The sequence below is a fragment of the Mastigoproctus giganteus genome, chromosome 8 (genome assembly GCF_048544385.1).
Source record: "Mastigoproctus giganteus isolate SK-2022 chromosome 8, ASM4854438v1, whole genome shotgun sequence".
Lineage (NCBI taxonomy): Eukaryota > Metazoa > Arthropoda > Arachnida > Uropygi > Thelyphonidae > Mastigoproctus > Mastigoproctus giganteus.
The window spans coordinates 40,443,572-40,468,491 of record NC_143582.1 but is presented as its reverse complement, the minus strand read 5'-3'; the positions used below and the strand labels follow the sequence as shown (position 1 = coordinate 40,468,491).

General features: G+C 35.9%; 1 protein-coding gene across 1 annotated transcript in view; it reads right to left on the bottom strand.

Moving 5' to 3' along the window:
• c12.2 (von Willebrand factor A domain-containing protein c12.2) overlaps window positions 1–24,920 on the bottom strand; it is a 574,487-nt gene that overhangs the window by 57,793 nt on the left and 491,774 nt on the right. Inside the window, exons 33-36 of the mRNA XM_090380213.1 lie at window positions 20,140–20,224; window positions 15,329–15,530; window positions 5,468–5,576; window positions 3,890–3,996 (exon numbers count right to left, since the gene is read on the bottom strand). Of these exons, the coding sequence (XP_090236339.1) occupies window positions 3,890–3,996; window positions 5,468–5,576; window positions 15,329–15,530; window positions 20,140–20,224 (503 nt within the window). The remainder of the gene's footprint in view (window positions 1–3,889; window positions 3,997–5,467; window positions 5,577–15,328; window positions 15,531–20,139; window positions 20,225–24,920) is intronic.

Sequence of the window (24,920 nt, the reverse complement as noted above, 5' to 3'; positions counted from 1 at the left end):
CACACAAGATTCCTTTTGGAATTAGCCTGTAACATCATGCAAGGCCACAGGCTAATTCAATATCTAAGAATCATTACTTGGTATTCAACCTAACTGAAGGCATCGCAAATGCTCACTGCCATTTTCACTATATGGCAAACTGAATGAAATCATCTCAGATGCCTGCTTTTATTTTAATTAAATGGTCCAGTGCAGATTGGCTCCATCTGAAGTCATATTGTGTATTAATCAGAAGGTTGCTTTTTCTAGGTAGCAGATTAAACTATTGTTTACCATTTTCTCCAGGCCTTATAAAAGCAGCTGGTAAAGCTTTTGGGCAATAATTTCTAGGGAATTTTACCTTGTTTGGAAGAAAGCACTGTGCCTATTACAGAAATGAAGATGAGTCATCAGTAACTCCTCTCCTAATTGCATTACCATATTATCATAATGAATATCATCTGGTCCTACTGCAGTTGGTAATTTAAGAGATGTAATTCATGCATCATAGAGGGTTTATGACTTTTCGTGGTAAAATTAAGTTTGTATTTTTCATTTTATGTTTTAAAAATTTCAGAAGATTTTTTTTTTTTTTTTTTTACCCATGAGTCAATTTAAAGTAACTAATAAGATAGCTGATGAAGCTACTTTAGGTTGACGACTGGATAAACTCAAAAAACATTATCAAGAAAGGTGACTCCATTATTCATTAAAATTTGACAGCACTGTATTTGGTTGCATCATTGAATAACAGGTAGCCTCAAATAGTGACCTTGTCTTGAGCATTGAATATAAAATATCAGATATTTTGTATCAATATCTAAACGAGCAGTTAAGCATGTGTGGGAGAACAAGTCATATTGTAAACTTAACTTCCATTACACGTATAATGTTACTTCTGTTACTGGTTAGCTGTATTTGATCAAATACAGCAATTTAGTAAATACTGAAATAGTGAGAGAAAATAACATTGCTCTGTTATTTTTTCCTAAAAGTATAAGCCAAAGCTCTGTCACTGTGACTGGAGGGTAATGCTGTCCTTGGACAGTAAAAACAAAAAAACAAAACATAGAATAGCATTATTTTCTCAAACTTTTTCTTTGTCACATTTTTCTCAATTTTTTTCTGCAAGACAAAAGATAACAGATTAACTTGAAGGAAATGATCTTCCAGGATTAGGACCACTGCTTCTATATTAAAGATGACTGGTAAAAATATGAAGTGAAAAATTAAGCTCCATAACACAGCTCATCATAAAGGGCTAAACATGACCCATAGGGTTTTTTAGCGCACTAAGGCCAGGTCATGGAAAGAACTAAACCACTTATTTTGTAGTTACTTTTCACAACAATGAATAATTTCCATCTTTATAACAGTTACCAACAAAATCACAAACAAGTTCCACAACTCTAAAACAACTATCAACCCATCCATATTACCATCTGTTACACAAAAAATATCAGTAACCAAAGAGGAGAATGGCAAAATTTTCTTCTAGATCCTGCAAAACATCTATAAATCTTGGAGATGTCAGGTAAACAGTATACATGTTGATATTCATGTGAAATCATGTATAATCAACCAAAGAACATCAGGAATGACACCAAATTGGACATATATACAAAGGGTACTAGGAAAGTTTTGCAATACAGCTTTGTTTATTTAATTTTTTCAAAGTAATTTCCTCTACATTCAATACACCTCTCCATCCTCCAAAACCAATCTTTAAACCAGTTCTGCCAAGTTTCACTAGGGAGTAAAGCACACTTGTTGTCCCAAGCCCGTAGAAGGTCCTCATCACTGGAAAACCGCCTCCCTTTTAGCTTCATTTTCACATGCGGGAACAGTGCAAAGTCGCAGGGAGCAAGGGCTGGACTGTAGGGAGGGTGCTCGAGAAGTTTCAGTCCTGTCGTGGTCAAATATTCGGTGCAGGCTTTGGCGCGGTGAGCTGGAGCATTTTCGTGATGGAGGTACCAGGTGTCCATTCTTGACTTTGGCCGCAGGTTCTTCATAGATCCAATGACTTTAGGCAGGCATTGTTCAGTATACCACTTAGCTGTGACTGTCTTCTGCGTGTCCAAAACGACACGTTCCACAATTCCACTCGATTTGAAAAATACAGCTATCATTTTCTTCTTTACAGATCGGGATTTTCTGACAATTACGGGTGTGTCGTCATCATCAAAGACCCAAACTTTGTTTTGAGCCTTGGTCGGCAGATCGTAATAGTACAGCCAAGTCTCGTCACCTGTCACGATGTTGTTCACATACCGAGATTGTCCCTTATCAAACTTTTTTAACATCTCCCGGCACCAAGTCACACGTCGTGTCATCTGCTCTTCAGTCAGTTGATGCGGCACGCAGAGAGAACAAAGTTTCTTCACGTGCAAATGATCTTGCAGAATCGAACGAATTGCTGGTGCATTTAGGCCCAAAGTATCCTCTATCTGTTGGTAGGTCACTCGCCTGTTTTCGTCAAGCATTTTCCTCACAGCAGTAATGTTTTCCTCCGTAACTGACGTTCGTGGCCTTCCCGGCCTCTCAGAATCCTCCAGAGTGAAATTTCCCCTTTGGAATTCTCTATACCACCTGAATATCGTTGTACGATGTGGACAATCATCATCTAGTGCAAGAGTCATTTCTTCTAAGCACTGGTCTATGGTTAAACCACGCACGGAATTATACCGCAAAACTGTCCTTATCTCATTTCGTGACCACAATGCCATCGCAAACACTTTACACTCTCACTACTAATGAATAACTGAGCCCATCGACTTGGCGCGGCGGCTACTATTCACGTATGAACATGTCTCAACATGCAGCAACAAGCAGCTTCCTGTGATTCATTGTTGCGTCATATTGCAAAACTTTCCTAGTACCCTTTGTATGAATACTTTGGGTACAGTAACAGAGAAAGGCAAGGATTCCTTACTGGACCACCAGGCATCTCTCTACAGGCTATTATAATGGAAGACTGTTCAAATATCATTTTACTTAAATTCACTTTGGAACTCCATTTTCAACAAGAAAATGAAAGTGAATACCAACTATTGTAGTTCCCCTCTTCAGCAAAAGTAGCATCCAAAAATTACTTGGGGCTGAAAATACAAACTCACCACTCATCAGGGATCCTCCATCTTTGTGATAATTTTAATTCAACACCCAAAGCACAGAACAAATGAGAATCAAACAGCGGCTCTAAGCAGATAAAATATGACATAGATAAAATGTTCGAACAGTCTGAAGAACGACAGTTAAAATAAAATACTATGTAAAATGCAAGGTTCTAAACTCGAGTAACAGTAATTGTAAGATTAAGCCATTATTTATTTGGGAGTGATAAACAAAGTAGTTTGTCGCACTCTCCTCATATTTCTGAGAGGATGACAGAAATATACAAATTCTTCTAATATATAAAACAATAGTTAAGACTGAATACTATATATCTTTTCAGAATAAATAGGTATTCTTACAGATGATCTTAGTTTTAATGTGCAAAGTTTATAAACTGGGAAACCTACTTATGACTAGAGTGCATGTTAAGAATGCATAAGAAATATACACTATTAAAGAGGCTAAGGATAATTTAAGAAATGATACCTTAAGTATAAGAAAATATTCTTTCAGCCAATATTTTGGAATGAATGACCCACTATCTCATTAGACCTTGTTGAATAGAGAGCTTATATAAAGCCAATAAAATAGGTTGGACAAATACTTGAATGAAAATAGGTAATGGTCAGAATAATAGGCATTTTTTTAAGGCTATATGCTTCAAAAGTTTCCCTGAATAATTTGCCTCTTTTGGCACTAATACTATAACTATAAGGTAGATATTTCTACAATATCTGTTTGCAAATTTTTTAAACTTAGTTTTAGTAATTTCTCAATGTAACACGTAGCACATTACATGTTCAGGAACATCTTTATTAGCATCAGGAATTTGGAAAACATCATGGCCAGCATCTAAACGGTATGGTCCACCTCTTCCTCCCAGACCAGCAGTATCTCGACCACCTGCAGCACAAAATATAAAAACTGTGTTTAAAATATATATATAAAAAAAAAGAAAAAAGAAAAAAAAAGAATACAATTACACTATACAGGTTAAAATAAATATAAATTAAGTATTTTATTTCAATACTTTTTATTAATTAAACATATTTTTGTTATAATATATATTTCTGTAAGAAACAAACTAAAAATGCACACTGCTAAAATTCAAAAACAATATTTTTATTCTTTTTTAAATTTATAGAAAATTTTAAAAGAATAAAAATATATCAAATTTTCTCCATTCCAAAGAAAGTACCTATACTAGATATTCCAGCATAATTGAGCACCTCCATTAACACAAATTAGACATGGGAGAACTTCAGACACTCCTGGAGGATACTAAATATTTTTAATTGTACAAAAAAAAAAAAAAAAACAGACAGCTAAAAAGGTGTGTGTGTGTGTGTGTGTGTGTGTGTTGGGGGGGGGATTTCACCATCCTCAATTCAGCTAATTACCAGCCTTTGATAGGAGGGATTATGCACAAGGAGCCTAGTACTTCCTTGTCAAGGTCCTTATGGTTGACTTAGAAACTGAGGCATTAGCCAACCACCCAAACATACCTATACTATGGCACTCTTTCCAACGTAGTAGATTTGTCACCTGTCTGGAAAAGTCTGGATTCAAAGCAATATGTTATGGAAAGGAAAGGAAGGCAAAACCATAAAACAAAAGGGACTATAAACCAGCTGAACATGTCCTTAGTGTTGCCAAATTAAAATACATGATATTCCACTTGACGCAAAAGAAGTCTAAGTCTAAGCATCTTCTTGTGCTAAATAACTCAACAGATACTCAGAAACATTAATAGGGCCACATTGTGAACCACTACTATACTCTCTGGAGAGAGAGGACAAAAAACTGCATATATTAAATAAAATTGCATATATGGTATAGCATACCACAAATAAGGCTCCACAGCACAATATTAATATTTTTCATAACACTTTACTCAGGATATGAATTTTTTCATTTCTCTTTTTATAGTAATTTAGAACTTTGCTATCAAATGAAATCTTACCAAAGAGCTCACTAACCTTTTGAGGCAAAAGTACAGTCAAAATAGTGGTGGCAGTTCTATGACATAACTTTATAATAAAGTAATTCTTTATTACAAATAATAATAACTACAATGTCAATAATAATAATAACAGACATAACAACAACCACCCTGTGTACTTGGTAGCAATACCCGTTACGAGGTGGAACACCCAATCAGGGAGAAATAATATAAGAGAGCAATAATAATAATAACTACAATGTGGTAGGTCAATAATGATTTTTTTTTTTTTTTTGAAATAAGAAATTATATGCAAATTATATTCTTTCTAAAGTTATTCACTGTTAAGAAACTCTGATATTAGCAGAAATAAAATTAGGGATTTTTGTCTAATTTTATAGATAATGGATGAAAAAGTCTCTTAATTCTAACCTGTGCCTCCAGCCCACGTGTTACCTCCAACATGTGGAGCTCCAGTTGGATCAACTTTGCCATGCTTTGGGCCACCAAGCTCTTTTAGATTTTCTTTTTCTATAGTTAACTATAAAAATACAAAATTATTCTGACTGCATATAATTAAGTTAAATCTGAATGAAACTCAAAAAAAATCTGTGCAAAGTAAATTAAAATTTACTATGGTACATTTAAGATGAGAATCTTAAATTCACCATTTTTCCCCCAGCATTACTAAAAAAAAACAAAAAACCCACAAACACAAAGTGAAAAATAAGATAAAAAAATGCATACACACTACGAGCCAAAACATTATGACCACCTACCTAACAGTGTGTTGAACTCTCTTTCACTGTGATAACCTTTGGGCCCATCATGGCAACAATCCCATGAGACTGTGGAATGTGTCCTCAGATATCCTGGACCAGCTGGACAGTAGAATATCCTGGAATTCGACAATGGAGTGAGGGACTGCTATGGACAAGTAAATGCTGCATTTCACTGCATCCAATAAATGTTTGATGGATTGATGTCAGGGAAATTTGACAGCCAGGGGAGCATATGAAATGCTTGAACAGGATCCTTTCTGCACAATATGGACCTTGTGATACAGGGTGTTGTCTTGCTGAAAGGATCCAATGCCATCTGAACACTTTTACCACGGAAACAAACCTGAAGTAGGATGTGGCGGTGAGGGTGTGTTCGATGGGGATGAGGGGACTTAGTGATGACCATGAAAAAATCCTGCAAACCATGATACCACTGGCCTGTTTTTGTCCAACCATGCAGGTTGGTTGCAGCTGTTTACCTGCTTGCTATTGAATACACACCTGTCTATTTGCATGATGGAGCTGGAACCTGGATTCAGACATTGCAACTCTTTTCCACTCATCCAATGTCCAGTAATTGTGCTCCCATTCCCAATGTAGGCAGGGATGTTGATGATGGTTGGTCAACCAATATGTGCACATGAACAAGGTTGAATACTCAGTAGGCCTTTGAGCAAGCGCATACACTGGAATGGTGTGCTTGGAAACACTTCTCTGTGTGGCCTAGTTGTAGTCTGCCATTAATTGAGGGAGCATGTGCTGTCTGTTGTTCCCATACAGTATGCAACATTCACCTTCACTGTCAACCAGTGGTGGTCTCCACATTCTGGCACGTTGGGTGGTTGTGTGGCTGTCTCTCTTTGGACCATTTCTACCCAAACCTTCCCCGTGGCAGCCCTTGAACAGTCAATAATGTCTGTGGTTGCCGAAATTCTGGTCCTCAATCTTCCTAGCATTGCAAATCATTCTCTGTTCAAACTGTAAGGTCCTTCCCTTTCCCCATTGTGCAGGCTTCATACTGAAGAACTAACAGGCACTACCCGTTCCATCACTATACATGCTGCATTGGTCATCACGATTAGGTGGTGTAGGATATGCCCACTGATGGAGACAAGGGGGGGGGGTGAGTGTATACCTCTGACAAGTCTCAATTTTTAATAATTAGAAATAGCATGCATTCCAATGAATAAGTTGGATTTCAAAGCACTAATAAATCATCTGAAATTTCAGGGTAGTGCATATAACACATTCAATCAATCCTAAATTTCAATTAAAAGAATGTGCTCAGGAGATTAGAAAGAAATTAATTTATACTATTATATTTACAATTACAGGCAGTTCTCGCTTTACGAGTTCCCGGGTTTATGAGTTTTTTGGCTAAGGTAAAGAAAGCCAACATGAGAACGACAAGAAACGTCGGATAACTTACGCAGAAAATTAGTTTCCTGACACTGGACTCCAGCACTGCTCACTTGGTAAACAGACGTTAGGTGTTATCGGTCTGGAGCCGAAATCAAGAAGGATATATTGATTGACAGGTAGGTGTGACAAACGATGAAATGATTGGTGGTGGGTGCGACAGACGACAAGCTACTGTGTAGTCATTGGTTGGCATTATGTGTATTTATGAGTAATGAACGGTAAACAGGTAATAGCAGCAATGAATCTTTTAAAGATGGAAGAAATTTGTAAGGAAAATAAAACATTGGTTGATTTTTTCATGAAAACTAAATTAATAAAAGTTTCATTCTGTTCATTTTTATGTTCTTCATTATGTATTTTACTCATTATTAAAAGCAGATTTTAACTATACTGTTGATTTAGGTTTGGTTACGAAAAAAGGAAAAGGTTTGTTTATTTTTCATTATATTTTGTAATCTGACGTTAAATGGTAGGTTAGGATATAATAGGAAAAGAAACTCTCGACTTTACGAGTTAATTCGTTCTCAGCATGCACTCGTAAAGCGGAAATTTAATTCCCATAGACATAATGTTAAAAATAGGGGTTTACGTTATCAACAACGAAATTAGTTAGCTAATTAGTTTATCTTTAAACAATGACTGATTTATACAAAGAAATGAAAATGTAGCCTGTAAAATCAATCAAATTATAATAACTGAGAAATTATTTATGACATAAAATGTTAACGAATATTTATTCTTCATCATCATCGACTAAATGCACACTCATTGATCCCTCATTATTGGCTTGGCACTCTTGTTTTGTTGCACAAGGAGTCGTCTTTTTCAGAAATGCTTCAAGAGGCGTTTATTTCCAAGATAATCTTGTATTTTCTTTATAAATTTCAATAGCATGCATAAGCATTTTTTAACGGAACGTACAAATTGCAACTAACACGAGTTGCGCTGAGTAACAAGTTTACAAAGCTTAAAAAAAAAAAAAAAGGAATGAAGAGAAGATTCTGAAAATGTTATGTTATTTATTTTTTGGTTTTTAGGAGCATTAGCAACTAAGGCCATATTGCTCCGGGAATATGCGGTGGTCATTCCCTGGCCTTTCCGCATCCTCTGTTTTGGTGGTGACGGGCTCGAACCCCGGTCTAATCAAGAAGCGTGTGCTATGCACTGCTGCTCCTTCCCACCTGGCTACGGAGGCGCCCTCTGATAATGTATTTATGTATTTTATACGACTGAAGATTTCAGTAAAGGGCAAACACATTTCACCATAATAACGTAAAAACCCAAACAATTCCAGCTATCGGTATTTTTGCAAATGTAATAACATGGAGTTTATCACCTGTTTATAATTGCTTGCAGTAACAGAAAAGCCCAATAAACAGGAAAGTGCAAATTGTTTATATTGTTTTATGGTCGTGATCTCCACAAAAGTGCTTTAGAAAAATATCACAAAGCTGTTCAAAATTGGTTCTTATGAAAGAACAAATGATAACGATGAAAGTATAGTGCATTTTGATTGGTAACTAATACAATTTACACTATAAAAATGACCTTTTATATAGCGAAAATTTGAACTTCCGAGGTTGTGGAATGAATTACCAAACACGTGTTGTTGGGTTCACATTATAATATTTTCGCGATACGATGGTAACGGATTAATATTGTAAAGCAGGGTACACTGTATTGTACGGCAATGTGCATGGTTTGAAATGCAGTATTTATGAATGTTTAACATTCATTTTTAGCAATTAATGTTCATATTTTCAATTTTGTTGATACCTGATACTTGGGAAGAAAAAAAAAAAAAAACCTTGTAAAGCAAAAACTCATAAAATGAGAACTGCCTGCCTGTGTGTGTGTGTGTGTGTGTGTGTGTGTGTGTGTGTGTGTGTGTGTGTGTGTGTGTGTGTGTGTGTGTGTGTGTGTGTGTGTGTGTAGTGAATAGCTATTGAGGTGTTGATTGACGTTATGATACGTGTGCATCCGTATGAGTGTCTTTAAAAATAAAAGTACGGTAATAAAAATTTAATATTTTGTTAATAAACAATTTATGCACTAGTCCACCCATGATTCTAAAGAAAAAAGGTTAGGTTACCCCCTTCACTTCAGGAGGGGTTCAAGCTCCCATGGGATTCAAGTGGAGGTAACTTGACCTTTTTTCACCTTTATGGAAAGTGTTCATTAGGGCAAGTTACCATTAATGCTTCTGAGTGCTACTAAAGTGATACTAAACCGATGTTATCGTGTGTTGTATTCGCGCACCAGTCAGCACATCGTTTGCTACGCCTACCTGTCAATCAATATATCATTCTCGACTTTGCTCCAGACCGATAATAACAACTGTCTGTTTACTGAGCGAGCAGCACTAGAGTGCCATATCGGGAAACTAATTTTTTGCATAAGTTATCCAACCTTTCTCGTCGTTCTCGTGTTGGCTTTCTTTACCTTTGCCAGTTATTTTCCCCCAAGTATCAAATATCAACAAAATCGAAAATATGAACATTAATTGCAAAAAATAAATGTTAAACATTCATAAATACCCCATTCCAAACCACATGTGTAGCTATACAATACAGTGTACCCCACTTTACAATATTAATCAGTTCCAGAGACATCATCGTATCGTTAAAATATTGTAATGTGAACCCAATAACATATTGTTTTTTTGTAATTTGTTCCAAGATGTCAGAAGTTGAAATTTTCACTGTATAACTAAGCTATTTATCTCTCTAAAATATCATTTTTAAGGTCACAAGAGTGACTTTAAGGCCATAAAAAAGATTGTGAGCATGGTTTGTAAATTGTTGACCTGTTAACCTTCTTCATCAGACAAAAACAGTTCATGGAATTCACTGGGAGTAAGAGTTGTTTTCAGGTTTCCTTTTCAAGTTACCAATTCAAATCATTAAAATGCACTACACTTTCATTGTTATCATATGTTCCGTTATAAGAATCAATTTTTGAATGGCTTTGTGATATTTTTCTAAAACACATTTCTGGAGGTCATGACCATAAAACAATAAAAACAATTTGCACTTTCCGGTTTATTGGGCTTTTCAGTTACTGCAAGCAATTATAAATGGGTAGTAAACTTGATCTTCTTGCATTTGCGAAAATACCGATAGCTAGAATTGTATGGTTTTTTATGTTATTATGGTGAAATGTGTTTTCCCATTACTGAAATCTTCAATTGTATAAAACACATAAATAAATTTTCAGAATCTTCTCTTCATCCCCCCCCCCCCTTTTTTTAAGCTTCGTAAACTTGTTACTCCACACGAATCGTGTTAGTTGCAATTTGTGTGTGCAGTTAAAAAATGCTTATGCATGTAATCATGAAATTTATAATTAAAAGCAAAGATTATCTTGGAAACAAACACCTCTTGAAACATTTCTGAAGACAACTCCTTGTCTTCAGATATGTTGCATGAAACCAACGAGTGCCGAGCCAATAATGAGTGATCAACAAGTGTGCATTTAGTCGATGATGATGAAGAATAAACATTCCTTAACATTTTTTTTTGTAAGTTGTAAATAATTTCTCTATTATTATAATTTGCTTGATTTTACAGGCTAGATTTTCATTTCTTTCGATAAATCAATCATTGTTTAAACATAAACTAATTAACTAACTAATTTCATCGTTGAGAACGTAACCCCTATTTTTAACCTTATGTCTATGGGAAATAAATTCCCGCTTTACGAGTTTTTGCTTTATGAGCGCACGCGCACTAGGAATGAATTAACTGTTAAAGTCGAGAACTACCTGTAATTACATACATATTTTTACACAAATATCCTTTGTTTCTCTTTTTAATATCCAAGAACCTGTTAACCTTCTTCATCAGACAAAAACAGTTCATGGAATTCACTAGGAGTCGGAGTTAAGTTTTCAGATTTCCTTTTTATTTTTTGAGTTTTCAAAAGTTTATCATAAGATACTGAAAATCATGACATAAACTTTCGATATTATCAATTTCAAAAGCAAAAGCACTTATAGAGAAACCAATTTGCAGTACAGCACTAAATGGGCATGGAATGGCTCAGTTATATATTCAGAGCCCTACTCCACACACACACACACACACACACACACACAACACACACACACACACACACACACACACACACACACACACACACACACACACACACACACACACACACACACACACACACTAAGAGTGATGTCACATCATCACTCTATGCCAGCAGTAAAAAAAAAAGTAAAGTGCAGCCATTATCAACCCACTGCAGGATGGAAGCCTCCTCAACAATTCATGTTGAGGGAAATGGACCATAATCTGCCACGCTGGTCCAGTGCGGGTTGGCAGATCGACCGCATTCAGCAGTCAGGGGCTTGAAGCCCGGTCTACTCAAAGAGCGTGTGCTACTGCACTCCCGCTCCTGCCCACTCGGCTACGGAGACCTCTATGCCAGCAGGTTTTGGCTTAATGAACTTCTGCACATGGCAGTACTACATATGCTATTTGTTTTAATTGCAAGGTTTTCATCACTGTGAAGGGTAATAAAATGTCATGTATAATTTTATTATATTATTAAGAAAGATGTGAAAGATGACTATAAAAAATGGGTTGACAGTGAATATAGATTAAGCCTGAATTTTCAAGGCATGGACCTTCCTTATTTCTTACCTTCCTAAGTGATTGTGATGAAGGAACACAGTAGAAGAACCACAGTTGTTTTTGCGCCAGTAAAATCTAAATCAACCAACACAGCAGATGCTGACAAAGTTAAAGTTTACTGATAAGAAATGCAAGATAATTTGTACGGAGAGAGAGAGAGAGAGAGAGAGAGAGAGAGGGAAGATCTATTCAGGTCTGGTGGGTGAGAAAGGTGACTAGACAGATAAAGAGCACTAAGCATAATCCCCATGAGGAAACCAAAAGATGCAGTCTGCAGAGCTTTGCAACAAGATGCCTTAGAGGTATCTGACTGAAATGTATAAAGCCATGAGGATTAGTAAATGGATGATGGAGGAATATTTACACTGGTAAGTGAGATAAGAAGCAGAAGGCCTAACTATAAAATCTTAAGGTGTAGCAGCAGACTAGATTTTATGAAGTTCATCTTCAGGCAGCATGTTGTAGTAAGCGTAGCTGAGGCAAAGAGCTTGGCAAATTCAAGGGAGAAATAGAAATCAGATAGGCAATTTTTTCTGATGGAAATAATGGGTTTTTTTTTTTTTTTTTTGGCAGAGGCAGAATAAATTCATTTCCATGCATCATTATGTCATTTCTATACTAATAATCCTAACCCCTAGAGTAGAAGACTGGAAATAGCCAGGGTAATGATAGATCTCCAGAGATGTTATCTACACAGCTAGCTTATACAGCCATAAAAAATAAATAAATAATTTCCCCCCTTTATTTGCATATCTCTTCTAATAATTTGTTCACTCCTTTAAATTTATCCAAATTACATATTCTCACAACAACTCCAGGTGAGTGTATTTTAAAAATTAATTACTTTCTGACCAAAGGCATCTATTTTGCATCTATATATGCATCTATCTTGCAACCCTTATTTTCCAATTTAAATTGATGTTTCCTTTCATGCTTTGTCCACGAAAAAGTAAGGATTTGGTCAGCATTCAGGTTATTCAACTGGTTTAAATCCCTAAACACTTTATCTCCTCACAGATGTCTAGACAACGCAATTTTTTTCCCTTTTAAACTGATGAGACTGATTTCCAAGGTCACAAACATTGCACCTATTATACTGATTAGTATTAGTAACATAGTGCAAGGAAGCCACAAGCTTTTGCTACACTATTCAAGGATGTAGAGTTGCTAGAATGAAGAGCAACAAGATTGGTGAGAGAAACAAAGGGGTTCTCTTACCAGAAAAGGCTTAAATTCTGTCAGTTGCAGCATCTGGAGACTAGGCACCTGCGAGGTGATCTGATGAGGTGTACAAGGCCTTGAATGGTTTGAGCAGGCTCAATGCTGATATTAAGAACCTGAGCAAACTTCCATCTGTTGTTGTAGAAGTTGATAGCTTAAATAAATTTAAGGCTGAACTAGACAAACATTTGGAGTGACCAGATGGGTGAAATGGGAAGGTCTTTTTTTTTATCTGATGCTCTATAAGCTTGCTTTCTTGCATCATATGCCTCAACTAAAGCTAATGATAAGCAAATAAATAAATAAATAAATACCAAAATTAAAAAATAATAATAATAAAATAATAATAAATCAAATACCTCCGTAGCCGAGTGGGCAGGAGTGGGAGTGCAATAGCACACGCTCTTTGAGTAGACCAGGGGGTTCAAGCCCCTGACTGCTGAATACGGTCGATCTGCCAACCCGCACTGGACCAGCGTGGCAGATTATGGTCCATTTCCCTCAGCATGAAAAGTTGAGGAGGCTTCCATCCTGCAGTGGGTTGATAATGGCTGCACTTTACTTTTTTTTTTTTTTTACATAAAAAATAAAACAAAAATAAATAACCTATCTGTTTCTCTCCTTGCATAGCTAACTAGAATTTTCCCAAGCTGTCAGCATCAACTACCCACGGAAGTAAATTATTCCAGTAATTAATAATTTGCTTGCTAAAAGAAAACTTCCTACACTACAGTCTAAATCCTTTTCTCTGTAATTTGAATTTATGTCCACCTGTGGGGGAATCATTTATAATAGTAAAAATTTTGCCTTCATTCCTTTTACTATCCTCTCTCAGAGGCTAGTAAAATGACGTACTTCGACACAATGTTCCAAGTGTGACCTTATAATTGCCTTATATAATGGGATTACAACCTCGCTATCTATAATCCTAACAATGAAAATACTTTTTATGAGAAAATATTTTTTGATAAATCATTGATGTGCCTCCCTTGTCCATCAATACCTACCTACACTGCTTAGAGAACTTCATGTCCACCTGTATCATAACTCCCAAATCCTTTTATTCCTCTGCTATTTTTAATTCAAGACCATTAATTGTATAAGATTACTTAGAGTTGCTATTCCTCACATTATCTTATACAATTGGTGTAGGTGCCTCCGTAGCCAGGTGGGCAGGAGAAACAGTGCGTAGCACACGCTTCTTGATTAGACCGGGGTTTGAGCCCATGCCCACCAAATACGGAGGATGCGGAAAGGTCAGGGAATGACCACCGCATATCCCCGGAGCAATATGGCCTTAGTTGCTAATGCTCCTAAAAACCAAATAACAAACAACAATTGGTGTGTACTTATTTTACTCTTGTGAACTTCTTCCACTGACTGGAAATCCTACTTAGTTTTACTGATTATAGCATGCCATCATCAGTATATTCCACCTACCAGTTTGAGAAACCTTGCAATGTAGAAACAGCTTCAACATCTCAAATATCCACCACCAAATCCTTAAATGATGATGTCCAGATGATTCTCCAATGGGGCAAAGAAAATTTAGTTAACTTCAATCCTTCTAAACCTTAGCCCTGTCTTACTTTTTGCAAAAAAAAGAGAGAGACTACTACTCATAGATCACATATCTCTTTTGAAATTAACCACACTTCAATCTCTCTCTCAGCATAAGCACATTACAAATATTGCTTCCTCTGTATCAAAAAAATGGGGTTTCTTTTTCACTCTTGGTGTTAATATTCTTCTAAATAATTACTCACTCTATACAAATCTGAAATCCACTCTCACTCTCACATGTGGAGTAGTGCCCCAAAACTTCTCTCATGCTTCTAAACGCCTTTCAAAAGAGAGCAGTCAGATTAATTGATGACCCATCCTCTTACAAAGTCTCTCCACTCTGTTTCACAAGATATTCAGTTTCTGCTGCATTTCTTTTATTTAGCTACTTCCATGGGCACTGCTTTTCTGAATTGGCATCTGTAATTTCCCCACTCTCTTCCAAACCAGTCAGAACACATGATGCAACCAGTCAACATCCATTCACTGTCTAAATCCACACTCACAACCTTCCTTTACATGTATTTTACAAAAAAATTTAAATTAATTCTTACTTGTATAAGAAATTTCAAATTCAATTAGTCTCTATTATAATGATGTTATATGCTAAACATCAGAATGGTAAAAAACAAATACAAACCTTTAATAAAAATTATTTTTACCTGTAACGGATCTTGTTTTCTGCCTAATATTTCTTTCCATTCATACATTGATTTCTGTAATGAAGCAAGACCAATTTCCCACAAGCGAACTGTACCTCCATTGTCTACAGTAAGAATAGTATCTGAAGATAATGCAGTGAACAGAATATCAATCTTCGACTTTGCTGTTATCCAATTTCCATAAGGTGATCTAATATAACCCCTAAAAGTATTTATCAATCACATCCCAATGAAAAAAATTATTAATAAAGACAGTTATATTGTGACAAATCAAGGTAAGTACATTAATTTTATGATTAACTGAATAAATAAAACAACCATCCCTTGTTATGAAAACTAGCCGTAACACTTTTCTTTATAACCCTTTCTTTGCCTTCTTTTGTGTAGTACCATAATAAAATTTCATGTTGACTATATCTATATTAATTCCATCATTATAAGATGATTATTTTAATGATGGAAGATGATTAGAAGAAAAAAAGTAATATACAGTATGCTTTGCTATTTCTTTGATTGTTTCATTGTCTGCAAAGAATTTATTTAGCTTCACTCGGTTTTTGTTCTTCTTTATTTGCAGTTGATGAGTTATGTCTCAGAAAACTGCTTCAATAAAATCCTGCTGTCAAGTTTCTTTAATAATGCAACTTTTCCCTACAATAAAGAATGATTTTTTTTTGTGAATACCATAAATGACCTGGGCTGCTTGTTTTTCTTTTAGGAAGCTTATTTATGGGCAATGCAGGCTAAATATATTGGTAAATGGATATAAATATAGGAGATTGATGTAAAACAAAGTTACCTTGGCTATAAATATGTTTTATATATAAAACTATAGTTTTATCACACTCTGATATGATAAATGTCTATATCTTACATGCACCAGACCAATTCAATACAGTGAAGAATAAAAGAACGGAAGAGATTTCAACTAGGCAAAACAAATTAAAAAAAAAAAGTCATGAAATTGAAGCACTAGGTCATTGTCAAATTTCAGAATAAAAGAAGGGAATGAACTACAATTTATTCATAAACAAATGAAAGATAAATATTGTGATGCCACCCCTTTTGAATACTACATAAAATTTTTTCTGAACATAAATAGGGCTGAGAGTCCACAGAAGATAACCCCTTCTCATGATGACCATTGGCAGTAACAATTCCAAAAATTTGCCATAAAACTGAAGACCTGGTTATTCAGGACAGATATAGAGTCGATTCCGGTTATTTGGGATACGTCGGGACTAGTGGATTTTGGCCCGATTACGCGGCTGCCCCAATTATGCAAAGTTTCACGTAAATAGTTAAAAATATAGTGGATCCCCGGTTTCCAATTGGTTCACTGTACAATCAAATCACATTATGATGGACTTACCTTAGTAAAGTACTGTTCACTATATGATGTGTAGTAAGTGCCACTAAGTGACAATTCAGAAAGCTGTTGATTCAGTTCATTTAACTTTCAGCAGATTAATTAAGCAATGTTTATCAACACATTAAATATAGAAGTTCTACATATCATTAATGCTGCTATAGTTAAAAAAAATTCTGGAATGCTTCCTTTAATATACCATCACAGCACTTGTCAAATACTCTTTAAAGGCATCAAAGCTGGAAATGGTTTCATTTCTATGTATTTTCAACAGAAGAAAGCCCATTTTTGCAGAAGAAAAAATGATCAAGTTACTTAATATCTTTATGTAACTGTCTTCAGAAAACTGTTCTGAAAAGTGATGATGAAAACCCATTTGGTTGGTCCAATGTTTTTCCTTTTTCACTGAGCAGAATTCCTTAACTACAGTGTTTTCCGGTTATTTGGGCCACCGGTTAATCGGGGCAGCCGTTTATTTGGGGCAAATCTTAAAAAACAGAACTCAATCGAGAAAATAGCCAGGGTTTACTTCGCTTAATTGGGACAAATGCCGTTTAATCAGGGCAGGAGACCACAGCACTGAAGATTACTCTACGATTGTCTCCGACCGTACCACGTAGTTCGGTCGGATTTCTGGAGGTCACAACCATAAAATAATAAAAACAATTAGCAGTCACCTGTTTATTGGGCTTTTGTGTTAGTGAAATCTATCATAAACTGATAGTAAACTCGATCTTACTGAATCTGCGATAATACCGACAACTGGAATTCTGTGGGTTATTATGGTAAAATGTGTTTACACTTCTATGGAATCTTTAATCATACAAAAAAAATTATTTTCAAAATCTTCTCTTCGTTCCTATTTTTAAAGCTTCGTAATTTGTTACTCCATTCTCATTTGTGCGTATCGTGTTACTTGCAATTTGTGTGTACTGTGTTCTTTGTTAAAAGTTATTGATTGCTTATCTTTTTAGTGTTTTAAATTTTAACCCCAACCCACAAATGACAGTGAACAGGAATGTCAACTAGTTTAGTTAGTATGTACATATTACAGTACGTATTAATTGTTCCGATTATCACGTATATTCTTCAGAATTTCACGTATCATTTAATTTTTTAATTGGTAAGGTAATTTATTTATACTTAATATATTTTTACTTTTATAGCCTGCGGATAATATTCCTCCTATTTTCGCTAATTAGAATCGCTGTTTAATTGAATTAAAATTCAATTCACAAACGTTATCACAATGACCGGCGCTTATTACACATCGTATAGTGAACGGTACTTTACAATGGTGACTCCATCGTAACGTGACTTGATTGTACACTGAACCAATTGTAAAGGGGGGGGCATTGTATTTTTAACTATTTACGTGAAACTTCGGATAATTGGGGCAGCCGCTTAATCGGGCCAAAATGCACTAGTCCCAATGTGTCCCAAATAACCGGAATCAACTGTATTTCAAAATTTCCCGTTAAGATTCATCCCTGTTTGATTACAAGGGATGAATGAAGAATGGTACAGGTTAAAAATAAACAAATCATTATATTCAATTCTATTTTTGTAACTGCTTCTTAACTTTCATGGTATTTCTTGACTAATTTCATTACCAGTCATAGTTTTCTGTGAAAGACTTGCCTTTTTAAATACTATTTAAAAGAATAGAAACAAATGAATAAACCAAATTTAATGTTTGAATTGCCTCTCTTGCAGATCCCCCCAGCTTAAATCAAATTTGAAAATTCTCCATTTACCCTTGGATAAGCAGTGCAATAAAATCATTTCACTGCTTTATTATTGCATTCTCTCTTTACTTCTTGCTTTATTATTTCTCTCTCTCTCTCTTTGAAAAACCATAAACAACTAAAATAATACTTATAGTAACTTCCTGATTTATGAACAGCATGTGTTCCCCATGTGGTTCATAAACAAAAAAAATTCAAACTGAAAGGAACTTTTATTTCATACAAACAATTATGTGGCAGTAGGATGTGCACAATTTTTTTTCTTCATCCTAAAAAAAGTGCAGTGCAGTAGTGTTATACAAAAATTTGTAGAAAGGTAAATACAACTGTCAATAAGCTCTGATTCTGAAATGTAGTAATAGTCTGGCTCCAATTTAGTTGATTTATGTCTTTGTACAGCATTTACTTAAATAAATTTTCTGATTCCTGGTTTCAAAACCTAATAATCATATACCATACTTTTGCTGAATGTGTTTAGGTTCATAGTAGCCTATTTTCTCTATGGGCTAGCACTGTGGAATGAATTTTTTTGATGAAATTTTGAAGGAAAAAAAAATTAAAACACTGTACATAAATGTTTTTAAAATATTGATTTGTTCTCATTTTTCACAAAATTAGAACTGAAATTACTATCTAAAATCATATCAGTATTTAAAAAAAAAAAAAGAAAAAAAAAAAAAAAGAAAAAAAAAAAAAGTACTGTACTGGTTACTTTTTTTTCTGTATATTTATTTATATATCACTTGCTTAAGTTTCATTACATTATGGATCTGAATTCTAGGAAATTTGGCTTCTGTAAGCCCAAATTGAACAAATTAGGCAAACATGTGCCTAATTTTCTTCCACCTCCAATTTTCCAAGCTATTTTTGCTGTCATTTATAAACTGTGTTCACTGTTACTTTTACACACAATAAGAGATGGCAGCATGTGCTGGAAATTTTCAAGATCCATATAAACAAGACAACACTTTATTTGAAATGTGCTTAAAATAATTGAGAGTGAGTGAGTCAGTGTGTGTACTGCCCTGCACCACACATGAAAAACCTGTCTACATAGGAGCTCTACAAAGGTGAGCAAGGAAGCATTTATTAACTCCATGAGTAAAATAATTTTTTAAATATTAGTTTATCTTCATTAAGGAAACAAAGTAGAAGCACTTGGCTGATAAAGTGTCAGAGATTTAGAATATTCAAAAAATACATTTTTAAGTGTAGAGAGAGAGAGAGAGAGTGTTATTTGGTTTTTAGGAGCATTAGCAACTAAGGCCATATTGCTCCAGGGATATGCAGTGGTCATTCCCTGACCTTTCCGCATCCTCCATATTTGGTGGTCACGGGCTCGAATCCCAGTCTAATCAAGAAGTGTGTGCTACGCACTGCTGCTCCTGCCCACCTGAGAGAGAATTGAGTGCTATTCTGTCTCTTACATTAGACATTTTATGATATATGGCTGGGAGGCACAACACTAAGGAATTAATGCATTTATTCAGCTGTTAGATATGAACTCAGTACGCACTGGATTCGTGGATTGCAATGTTTAACATAACAAATATCTTCATCATTACTATTTATCTGTAATCCATACAACACATAGATGCTCAGATGCCATAAGAACTATATACAGAGAAAAAACTCCAGGAAAAATCTGAAATTATTTGATGTGTACATCTTTAAAATTTAAAATCTTTACTTACATAGGAATAGGGATATAGCTAACTGTGCAGGCTTCTAGATCAACTATTTCAAGAAATCCATCAACTTCTGTTTGTAATTTCTCTACTGAAAATTAAATAGAGAAACCTTAATAAGTTATTTTATAATGAGAATAAAAAAAAATTGCCATTTAATTTTTATAAATAAATTCCAGAAAATATCATACCAATATGGGAGGTTAATTATGTGAGTTCTGATTGTGAGATGCACAAACTTTCAGAAGTGTAGAAGTAAATTGCAAAATATACAAGAATTATTGTCTTTCCTGAGAGAATAAATCTTAGCAAAATCCTACTAATATTTGTGATCTACTAAGAAATTTCAATATGCCTAGGGGAATTTTGTTAATTTAATTAATTATTTTTTAATCTGCAGTTTAATTAAATATATTCTGATAATTAATTAATTTTTACTTTATTCTTTTTTTTTTGTACTGGAAATAAATGATGTGTATGTGCACACACACACACACACACACACACACACACACACACACACACACACACACACACACACACACACACACACAGGGCAATTATAATTAAAGTATCATCTTGACTGCCTGCAATGTGGCATGCACCAAATGTCAAAATGTGTTTATGTTTCATGGTGGTTTCCCCATCAGCCGCTGTAGCATCTATATGAGGCTGTTGTTATTTTGTTTTTAGGAGCATTAGCAACTAAGGCCATATTGCTCCGGGGATATGCGGTGGTCATTCCCTGACCTTTCCGCATCCTCCGTATATGGTGGTGACGGGCTCGAACCCCGGTCTAATCAAGAAGCGTGTGCTATGCACTGCTGCTCCTTCCCACCCGGCAACGGAGGCGCCTCTATATGAGGCATGTGTCAATTCCGTCAGTGTGATAAGTGTGGAGTGGTGTGTTTGTTTTGTTGAGTGTTGTTTGGCAGCTCCTGGCATCTTTGCAGACATGAGGCATAGAACGAGTTGGTTCACTGCCCTCTGAATCCTATCCTTCACCATGTGGAGGCACGCCAGGGTCCACATTGCACTGATGGTATATCCAGGAAGAGGTTCCTCCAGTGAGCTATTCAAAAAGAAAAAAAAAAAAAAAAAAGTGAAAGTGAAAGGAAGATTGTATGTCAGTGGATATGCGGTGGTCATTCCCTGACCTTTCCGCATCTTTCGTATTTGGTGGTCATGGGCTCAAATCCCGGTCTAATCAAGAAGCTTGTGCTACGCACTGCTGCTCTTGCCCACCTGGCTATGGAGGTACCAAAGAGAGAAGCATCCCTTGAGAAAAGTAGAGTCAGGACAGTGGAACCGTTTGGTTCCGATCAGTATTCTTTGGCCTGGAATCATGCTTTGGTCTTTGTCACTGTTGTGGAGTGTCCAAATCAGTGTCCATCTAAATCCATCTCCATCTGTTTACAGTAGTAAAGATTCTTTACCTGAATTTGAATAGGCCATCTGCAAAGTCAGCAAATGAGGTGAATCTTTGAGGAGCTGAGATGAGATTTCTGACATTTTCTTTATCATATACTTCAGTGATTATTTGTAGTTGAGTTTTTAGGCTGATAAATGTGGCATTGGAAGAATAGGTGATTGACTGTGTCTGGTGATTCACAGGGGTAGAGAGATGAAGAGAGTATAACTTTGAGACTATGCTGCCATGTTCAGTCAGCAAAAATGATAGGTGAAGCCCAAGCCTGAACCATGTAGTGTATTGTGTGTTGAATACTTTAGTTTCTGGTAGGAATTCATTTGTTGTTCTTCCTAGTGCCAAGCTAATCCACTCCTTTTTCCACTCATCCATCATTTCTTGGATTATTCTCTTGTTCTTCTTTAGTTAACATGTTCAGGTTTATTGTGTAGTCTCTGTTTCTTGCAGGGAAACTCTTCCTTCTGTAGTATTAAAGATGGTGGAAGGCTACTTCATGTTGGATTGGTAGCTTACCACAGATGACCTAGGGTGCAACTGTGGACACTATTCTGCAGGCTCTCAAGATTGCAAGCAGGAAAAATCTTTGGGCCTGCAGTAGGTGTTTCTTCATAAGGCTGTCGGTGATTCTGTGGTCTCAGGCACCTGCAGCATAACAAGCAATGGGGATGAAGATGCATTCATAACACAGTCTGAGAGTCGAAGGCTTGGTGCCCCAGACAGCCCTAATGATCCTGATTAGTTTTCCTGTAACCTGTTTAATCTTTTTTACTATATACTTGATGTGTGGGATAAAGCTCAACTTGCTGTCCAGCAAAATGCTGAGCTATATTTTATGTGGTCTCCATCTTGATAGCCTGATCACTGACTGATTGTTTGGGGTCTGTTTAGGATTCCTCTAAGTAGTACTTGCTTCATTTTGGGAATAGAGATGCTAAGCTTGTGAAGAGAGCACCAGCCAGAAAGATGGTCCAAGGTATCTTTCACAAAGTCCTACAATTCCCTCCTTGAGCTGCCGAGAAGCAGGATGGCAAGATCATCCACGCAGACCACTTCTGATGACATTTTCCCGCTCCACCTTCAGTCACCCATCAAGGACCATGTTCCAGCAGAGAAGGCCAAGAACAGATCCCCGAGGGCAGCCTCTGGTGACTGTGTAGGTCCCCGAGGTTACAGCGAGGGACCTTTCCTTGAAGTAGCTAATAATTAATCCAAAAATCTGGGCCAAGACCTCGGCCTCCTTGAACCTCTCCAGGATGCTTTGCCAAAGGATGTCAAATGCCCCTTTGAAGTCCACAAAGAGGCAGAGGACATATTTGGTATTGGCAGTTGAGGCTGTGTCCACTACCATCCTAATGGCATCTACAGTGGATCTTCCCTTTGTAAAGCCAAACCGATTGATATATCCTAGTCCCTTACCTGTGTACACTGTTTGGAATCTAGTAACAATTATTTTCTCAAGTACTTTCCCTGTTATGGGCAGCAGGGCTATGGGTCTGTACGAGGCAGGTGATTGTTCTGGTTTATCTGGATTTTTTTGGGGCATGCACAGAAAAATATACTAGCATGTGGCCACTAATAAACAATTTATATTATTCTCCTCTTGATTTGACCCCTCTATTACAGAAGGTTCATGGCCAGGGGGTGCTTAGTAATCTGGCATTGGTGCAATGATTCTCTGTTGCCTTCCATCATATGTTCACTGGCTGTTGGAGAAAAAAAAAATAATAATAAATAAAAAAAATCTGGAATTACTAAAAATTTCTCTCTACCCTCCAAATGGGATCAGGTACCAGCCCCTGACTGAAGCTTTTAGAAATTGTGCCAGTCTTTGATGGAACCCAAACTTCCTGAAATATATGACAAGCAGCCATTTAATGTGCCAACTCAGCTACCATGAAATGCAGTATTATAAAAGAGGTATTTTTTTATTTAAAGACAAATTTGTTTTATGATCTAGCAGGCACATTTGAGTGTGCAAAGGAGCAACAACATTCTCATAAAAATTTCAAGCACTGTTACGATTTTATAATACCAATTAAAAGTATTTACTAATTTTAGTCAATTTTTTTTTCTATGACACACAAAAACTGTTGTTTATTTTTTTGAATCTCTATCCTTTGTGTGCTCTTATAAAGAGAAAATGCCTTCATAATTAAGTTTGCTCACCCTTTTATGGTCTTAAACACAAGCTTTGCAGCTTGCAGAACTAGTCTCTTCACATTTATTTTTTTGCGTTCAAAACTAGTTTTGTAGCATTCTTTTGGATCCCTTTCAAACAGGTTGATATCTTTCCTGTAATAAGGCCTCCAGATCTACATACAGTATTCAAGTATGGCCTTAACAATGATTTATGTAGCATGAAAATTACTTTTTTTTTTTATATCTACTTCCAAAATGGAAGTTATTGAGAGTAATCAATGTACTTTCCTTGCAGCATTACTATACTATTAGGAGAACTTGGACTGTGTTACAACCATACTTCAACTTTAACAGTGTAATATCCCCAGCGGAATACGAAATTACAGTGCCCAGATGCAGAATCCTACATTTACTATCATTAAAGCTTACCTGCCATTTTTCAGGTTAGTTATGTATTGTCTTAATCTTGTTGCAACAGCATAAGTTAACAATCCCTATATTCACAGCAGTACCCTACCCTTACTACCACACTTCTCCAACTCATGCAGTAGATGTTCATTGTGAGACTGTCAAAAGCCTCTCAAAAATTAAGTGAATTAAACTAAAATTATTCGTCACATTCAGTTGTGCCTATCTCATAATACCTTAGTGGTAAGACAAAACAGTCCCCTAACAAAACTACGTCATGATTTTTTTACCATTGCTGTCAAGATAACTCTGTACTACATTCCTTAACCCTTCAGTTGTGGTGCGGCTTTTCATAACACTATCAGTGGCATGGATGACTACTATGCTCCAATTTAAAATTCATTTTTACACTTACAGATTCTCCCCTCCCCTCTGTAATACAGTCGATTCTGGTTATTTGGGACACATCGGGACTAGTGCATTTTAGTCCGATTAAGAGGTTGCCCAATTATGCGAAGTTTCACGTAAATAGTTAAAAATACAGCTTTGTGGTTGATTGTCTGTACGATAAAATCATGTTACGATGGACTCACCATAGTAAAGTACCATTAACTATACGATATGTAGTAAGCGCCGGTCATTGTGATTACGTTTGTAACACGATACTCGCAAGTGAGAATGGAGTAACAAGTTATGAAGCATAAAAAATAGGAATGAAGAGCAGATTATGTGAATTAAAGTTTAATTCTATTAAACAGCAATTCTAATTAGCAAAAAAAAAAAAAAAAAAATTAGGAGGAATATTATCCAC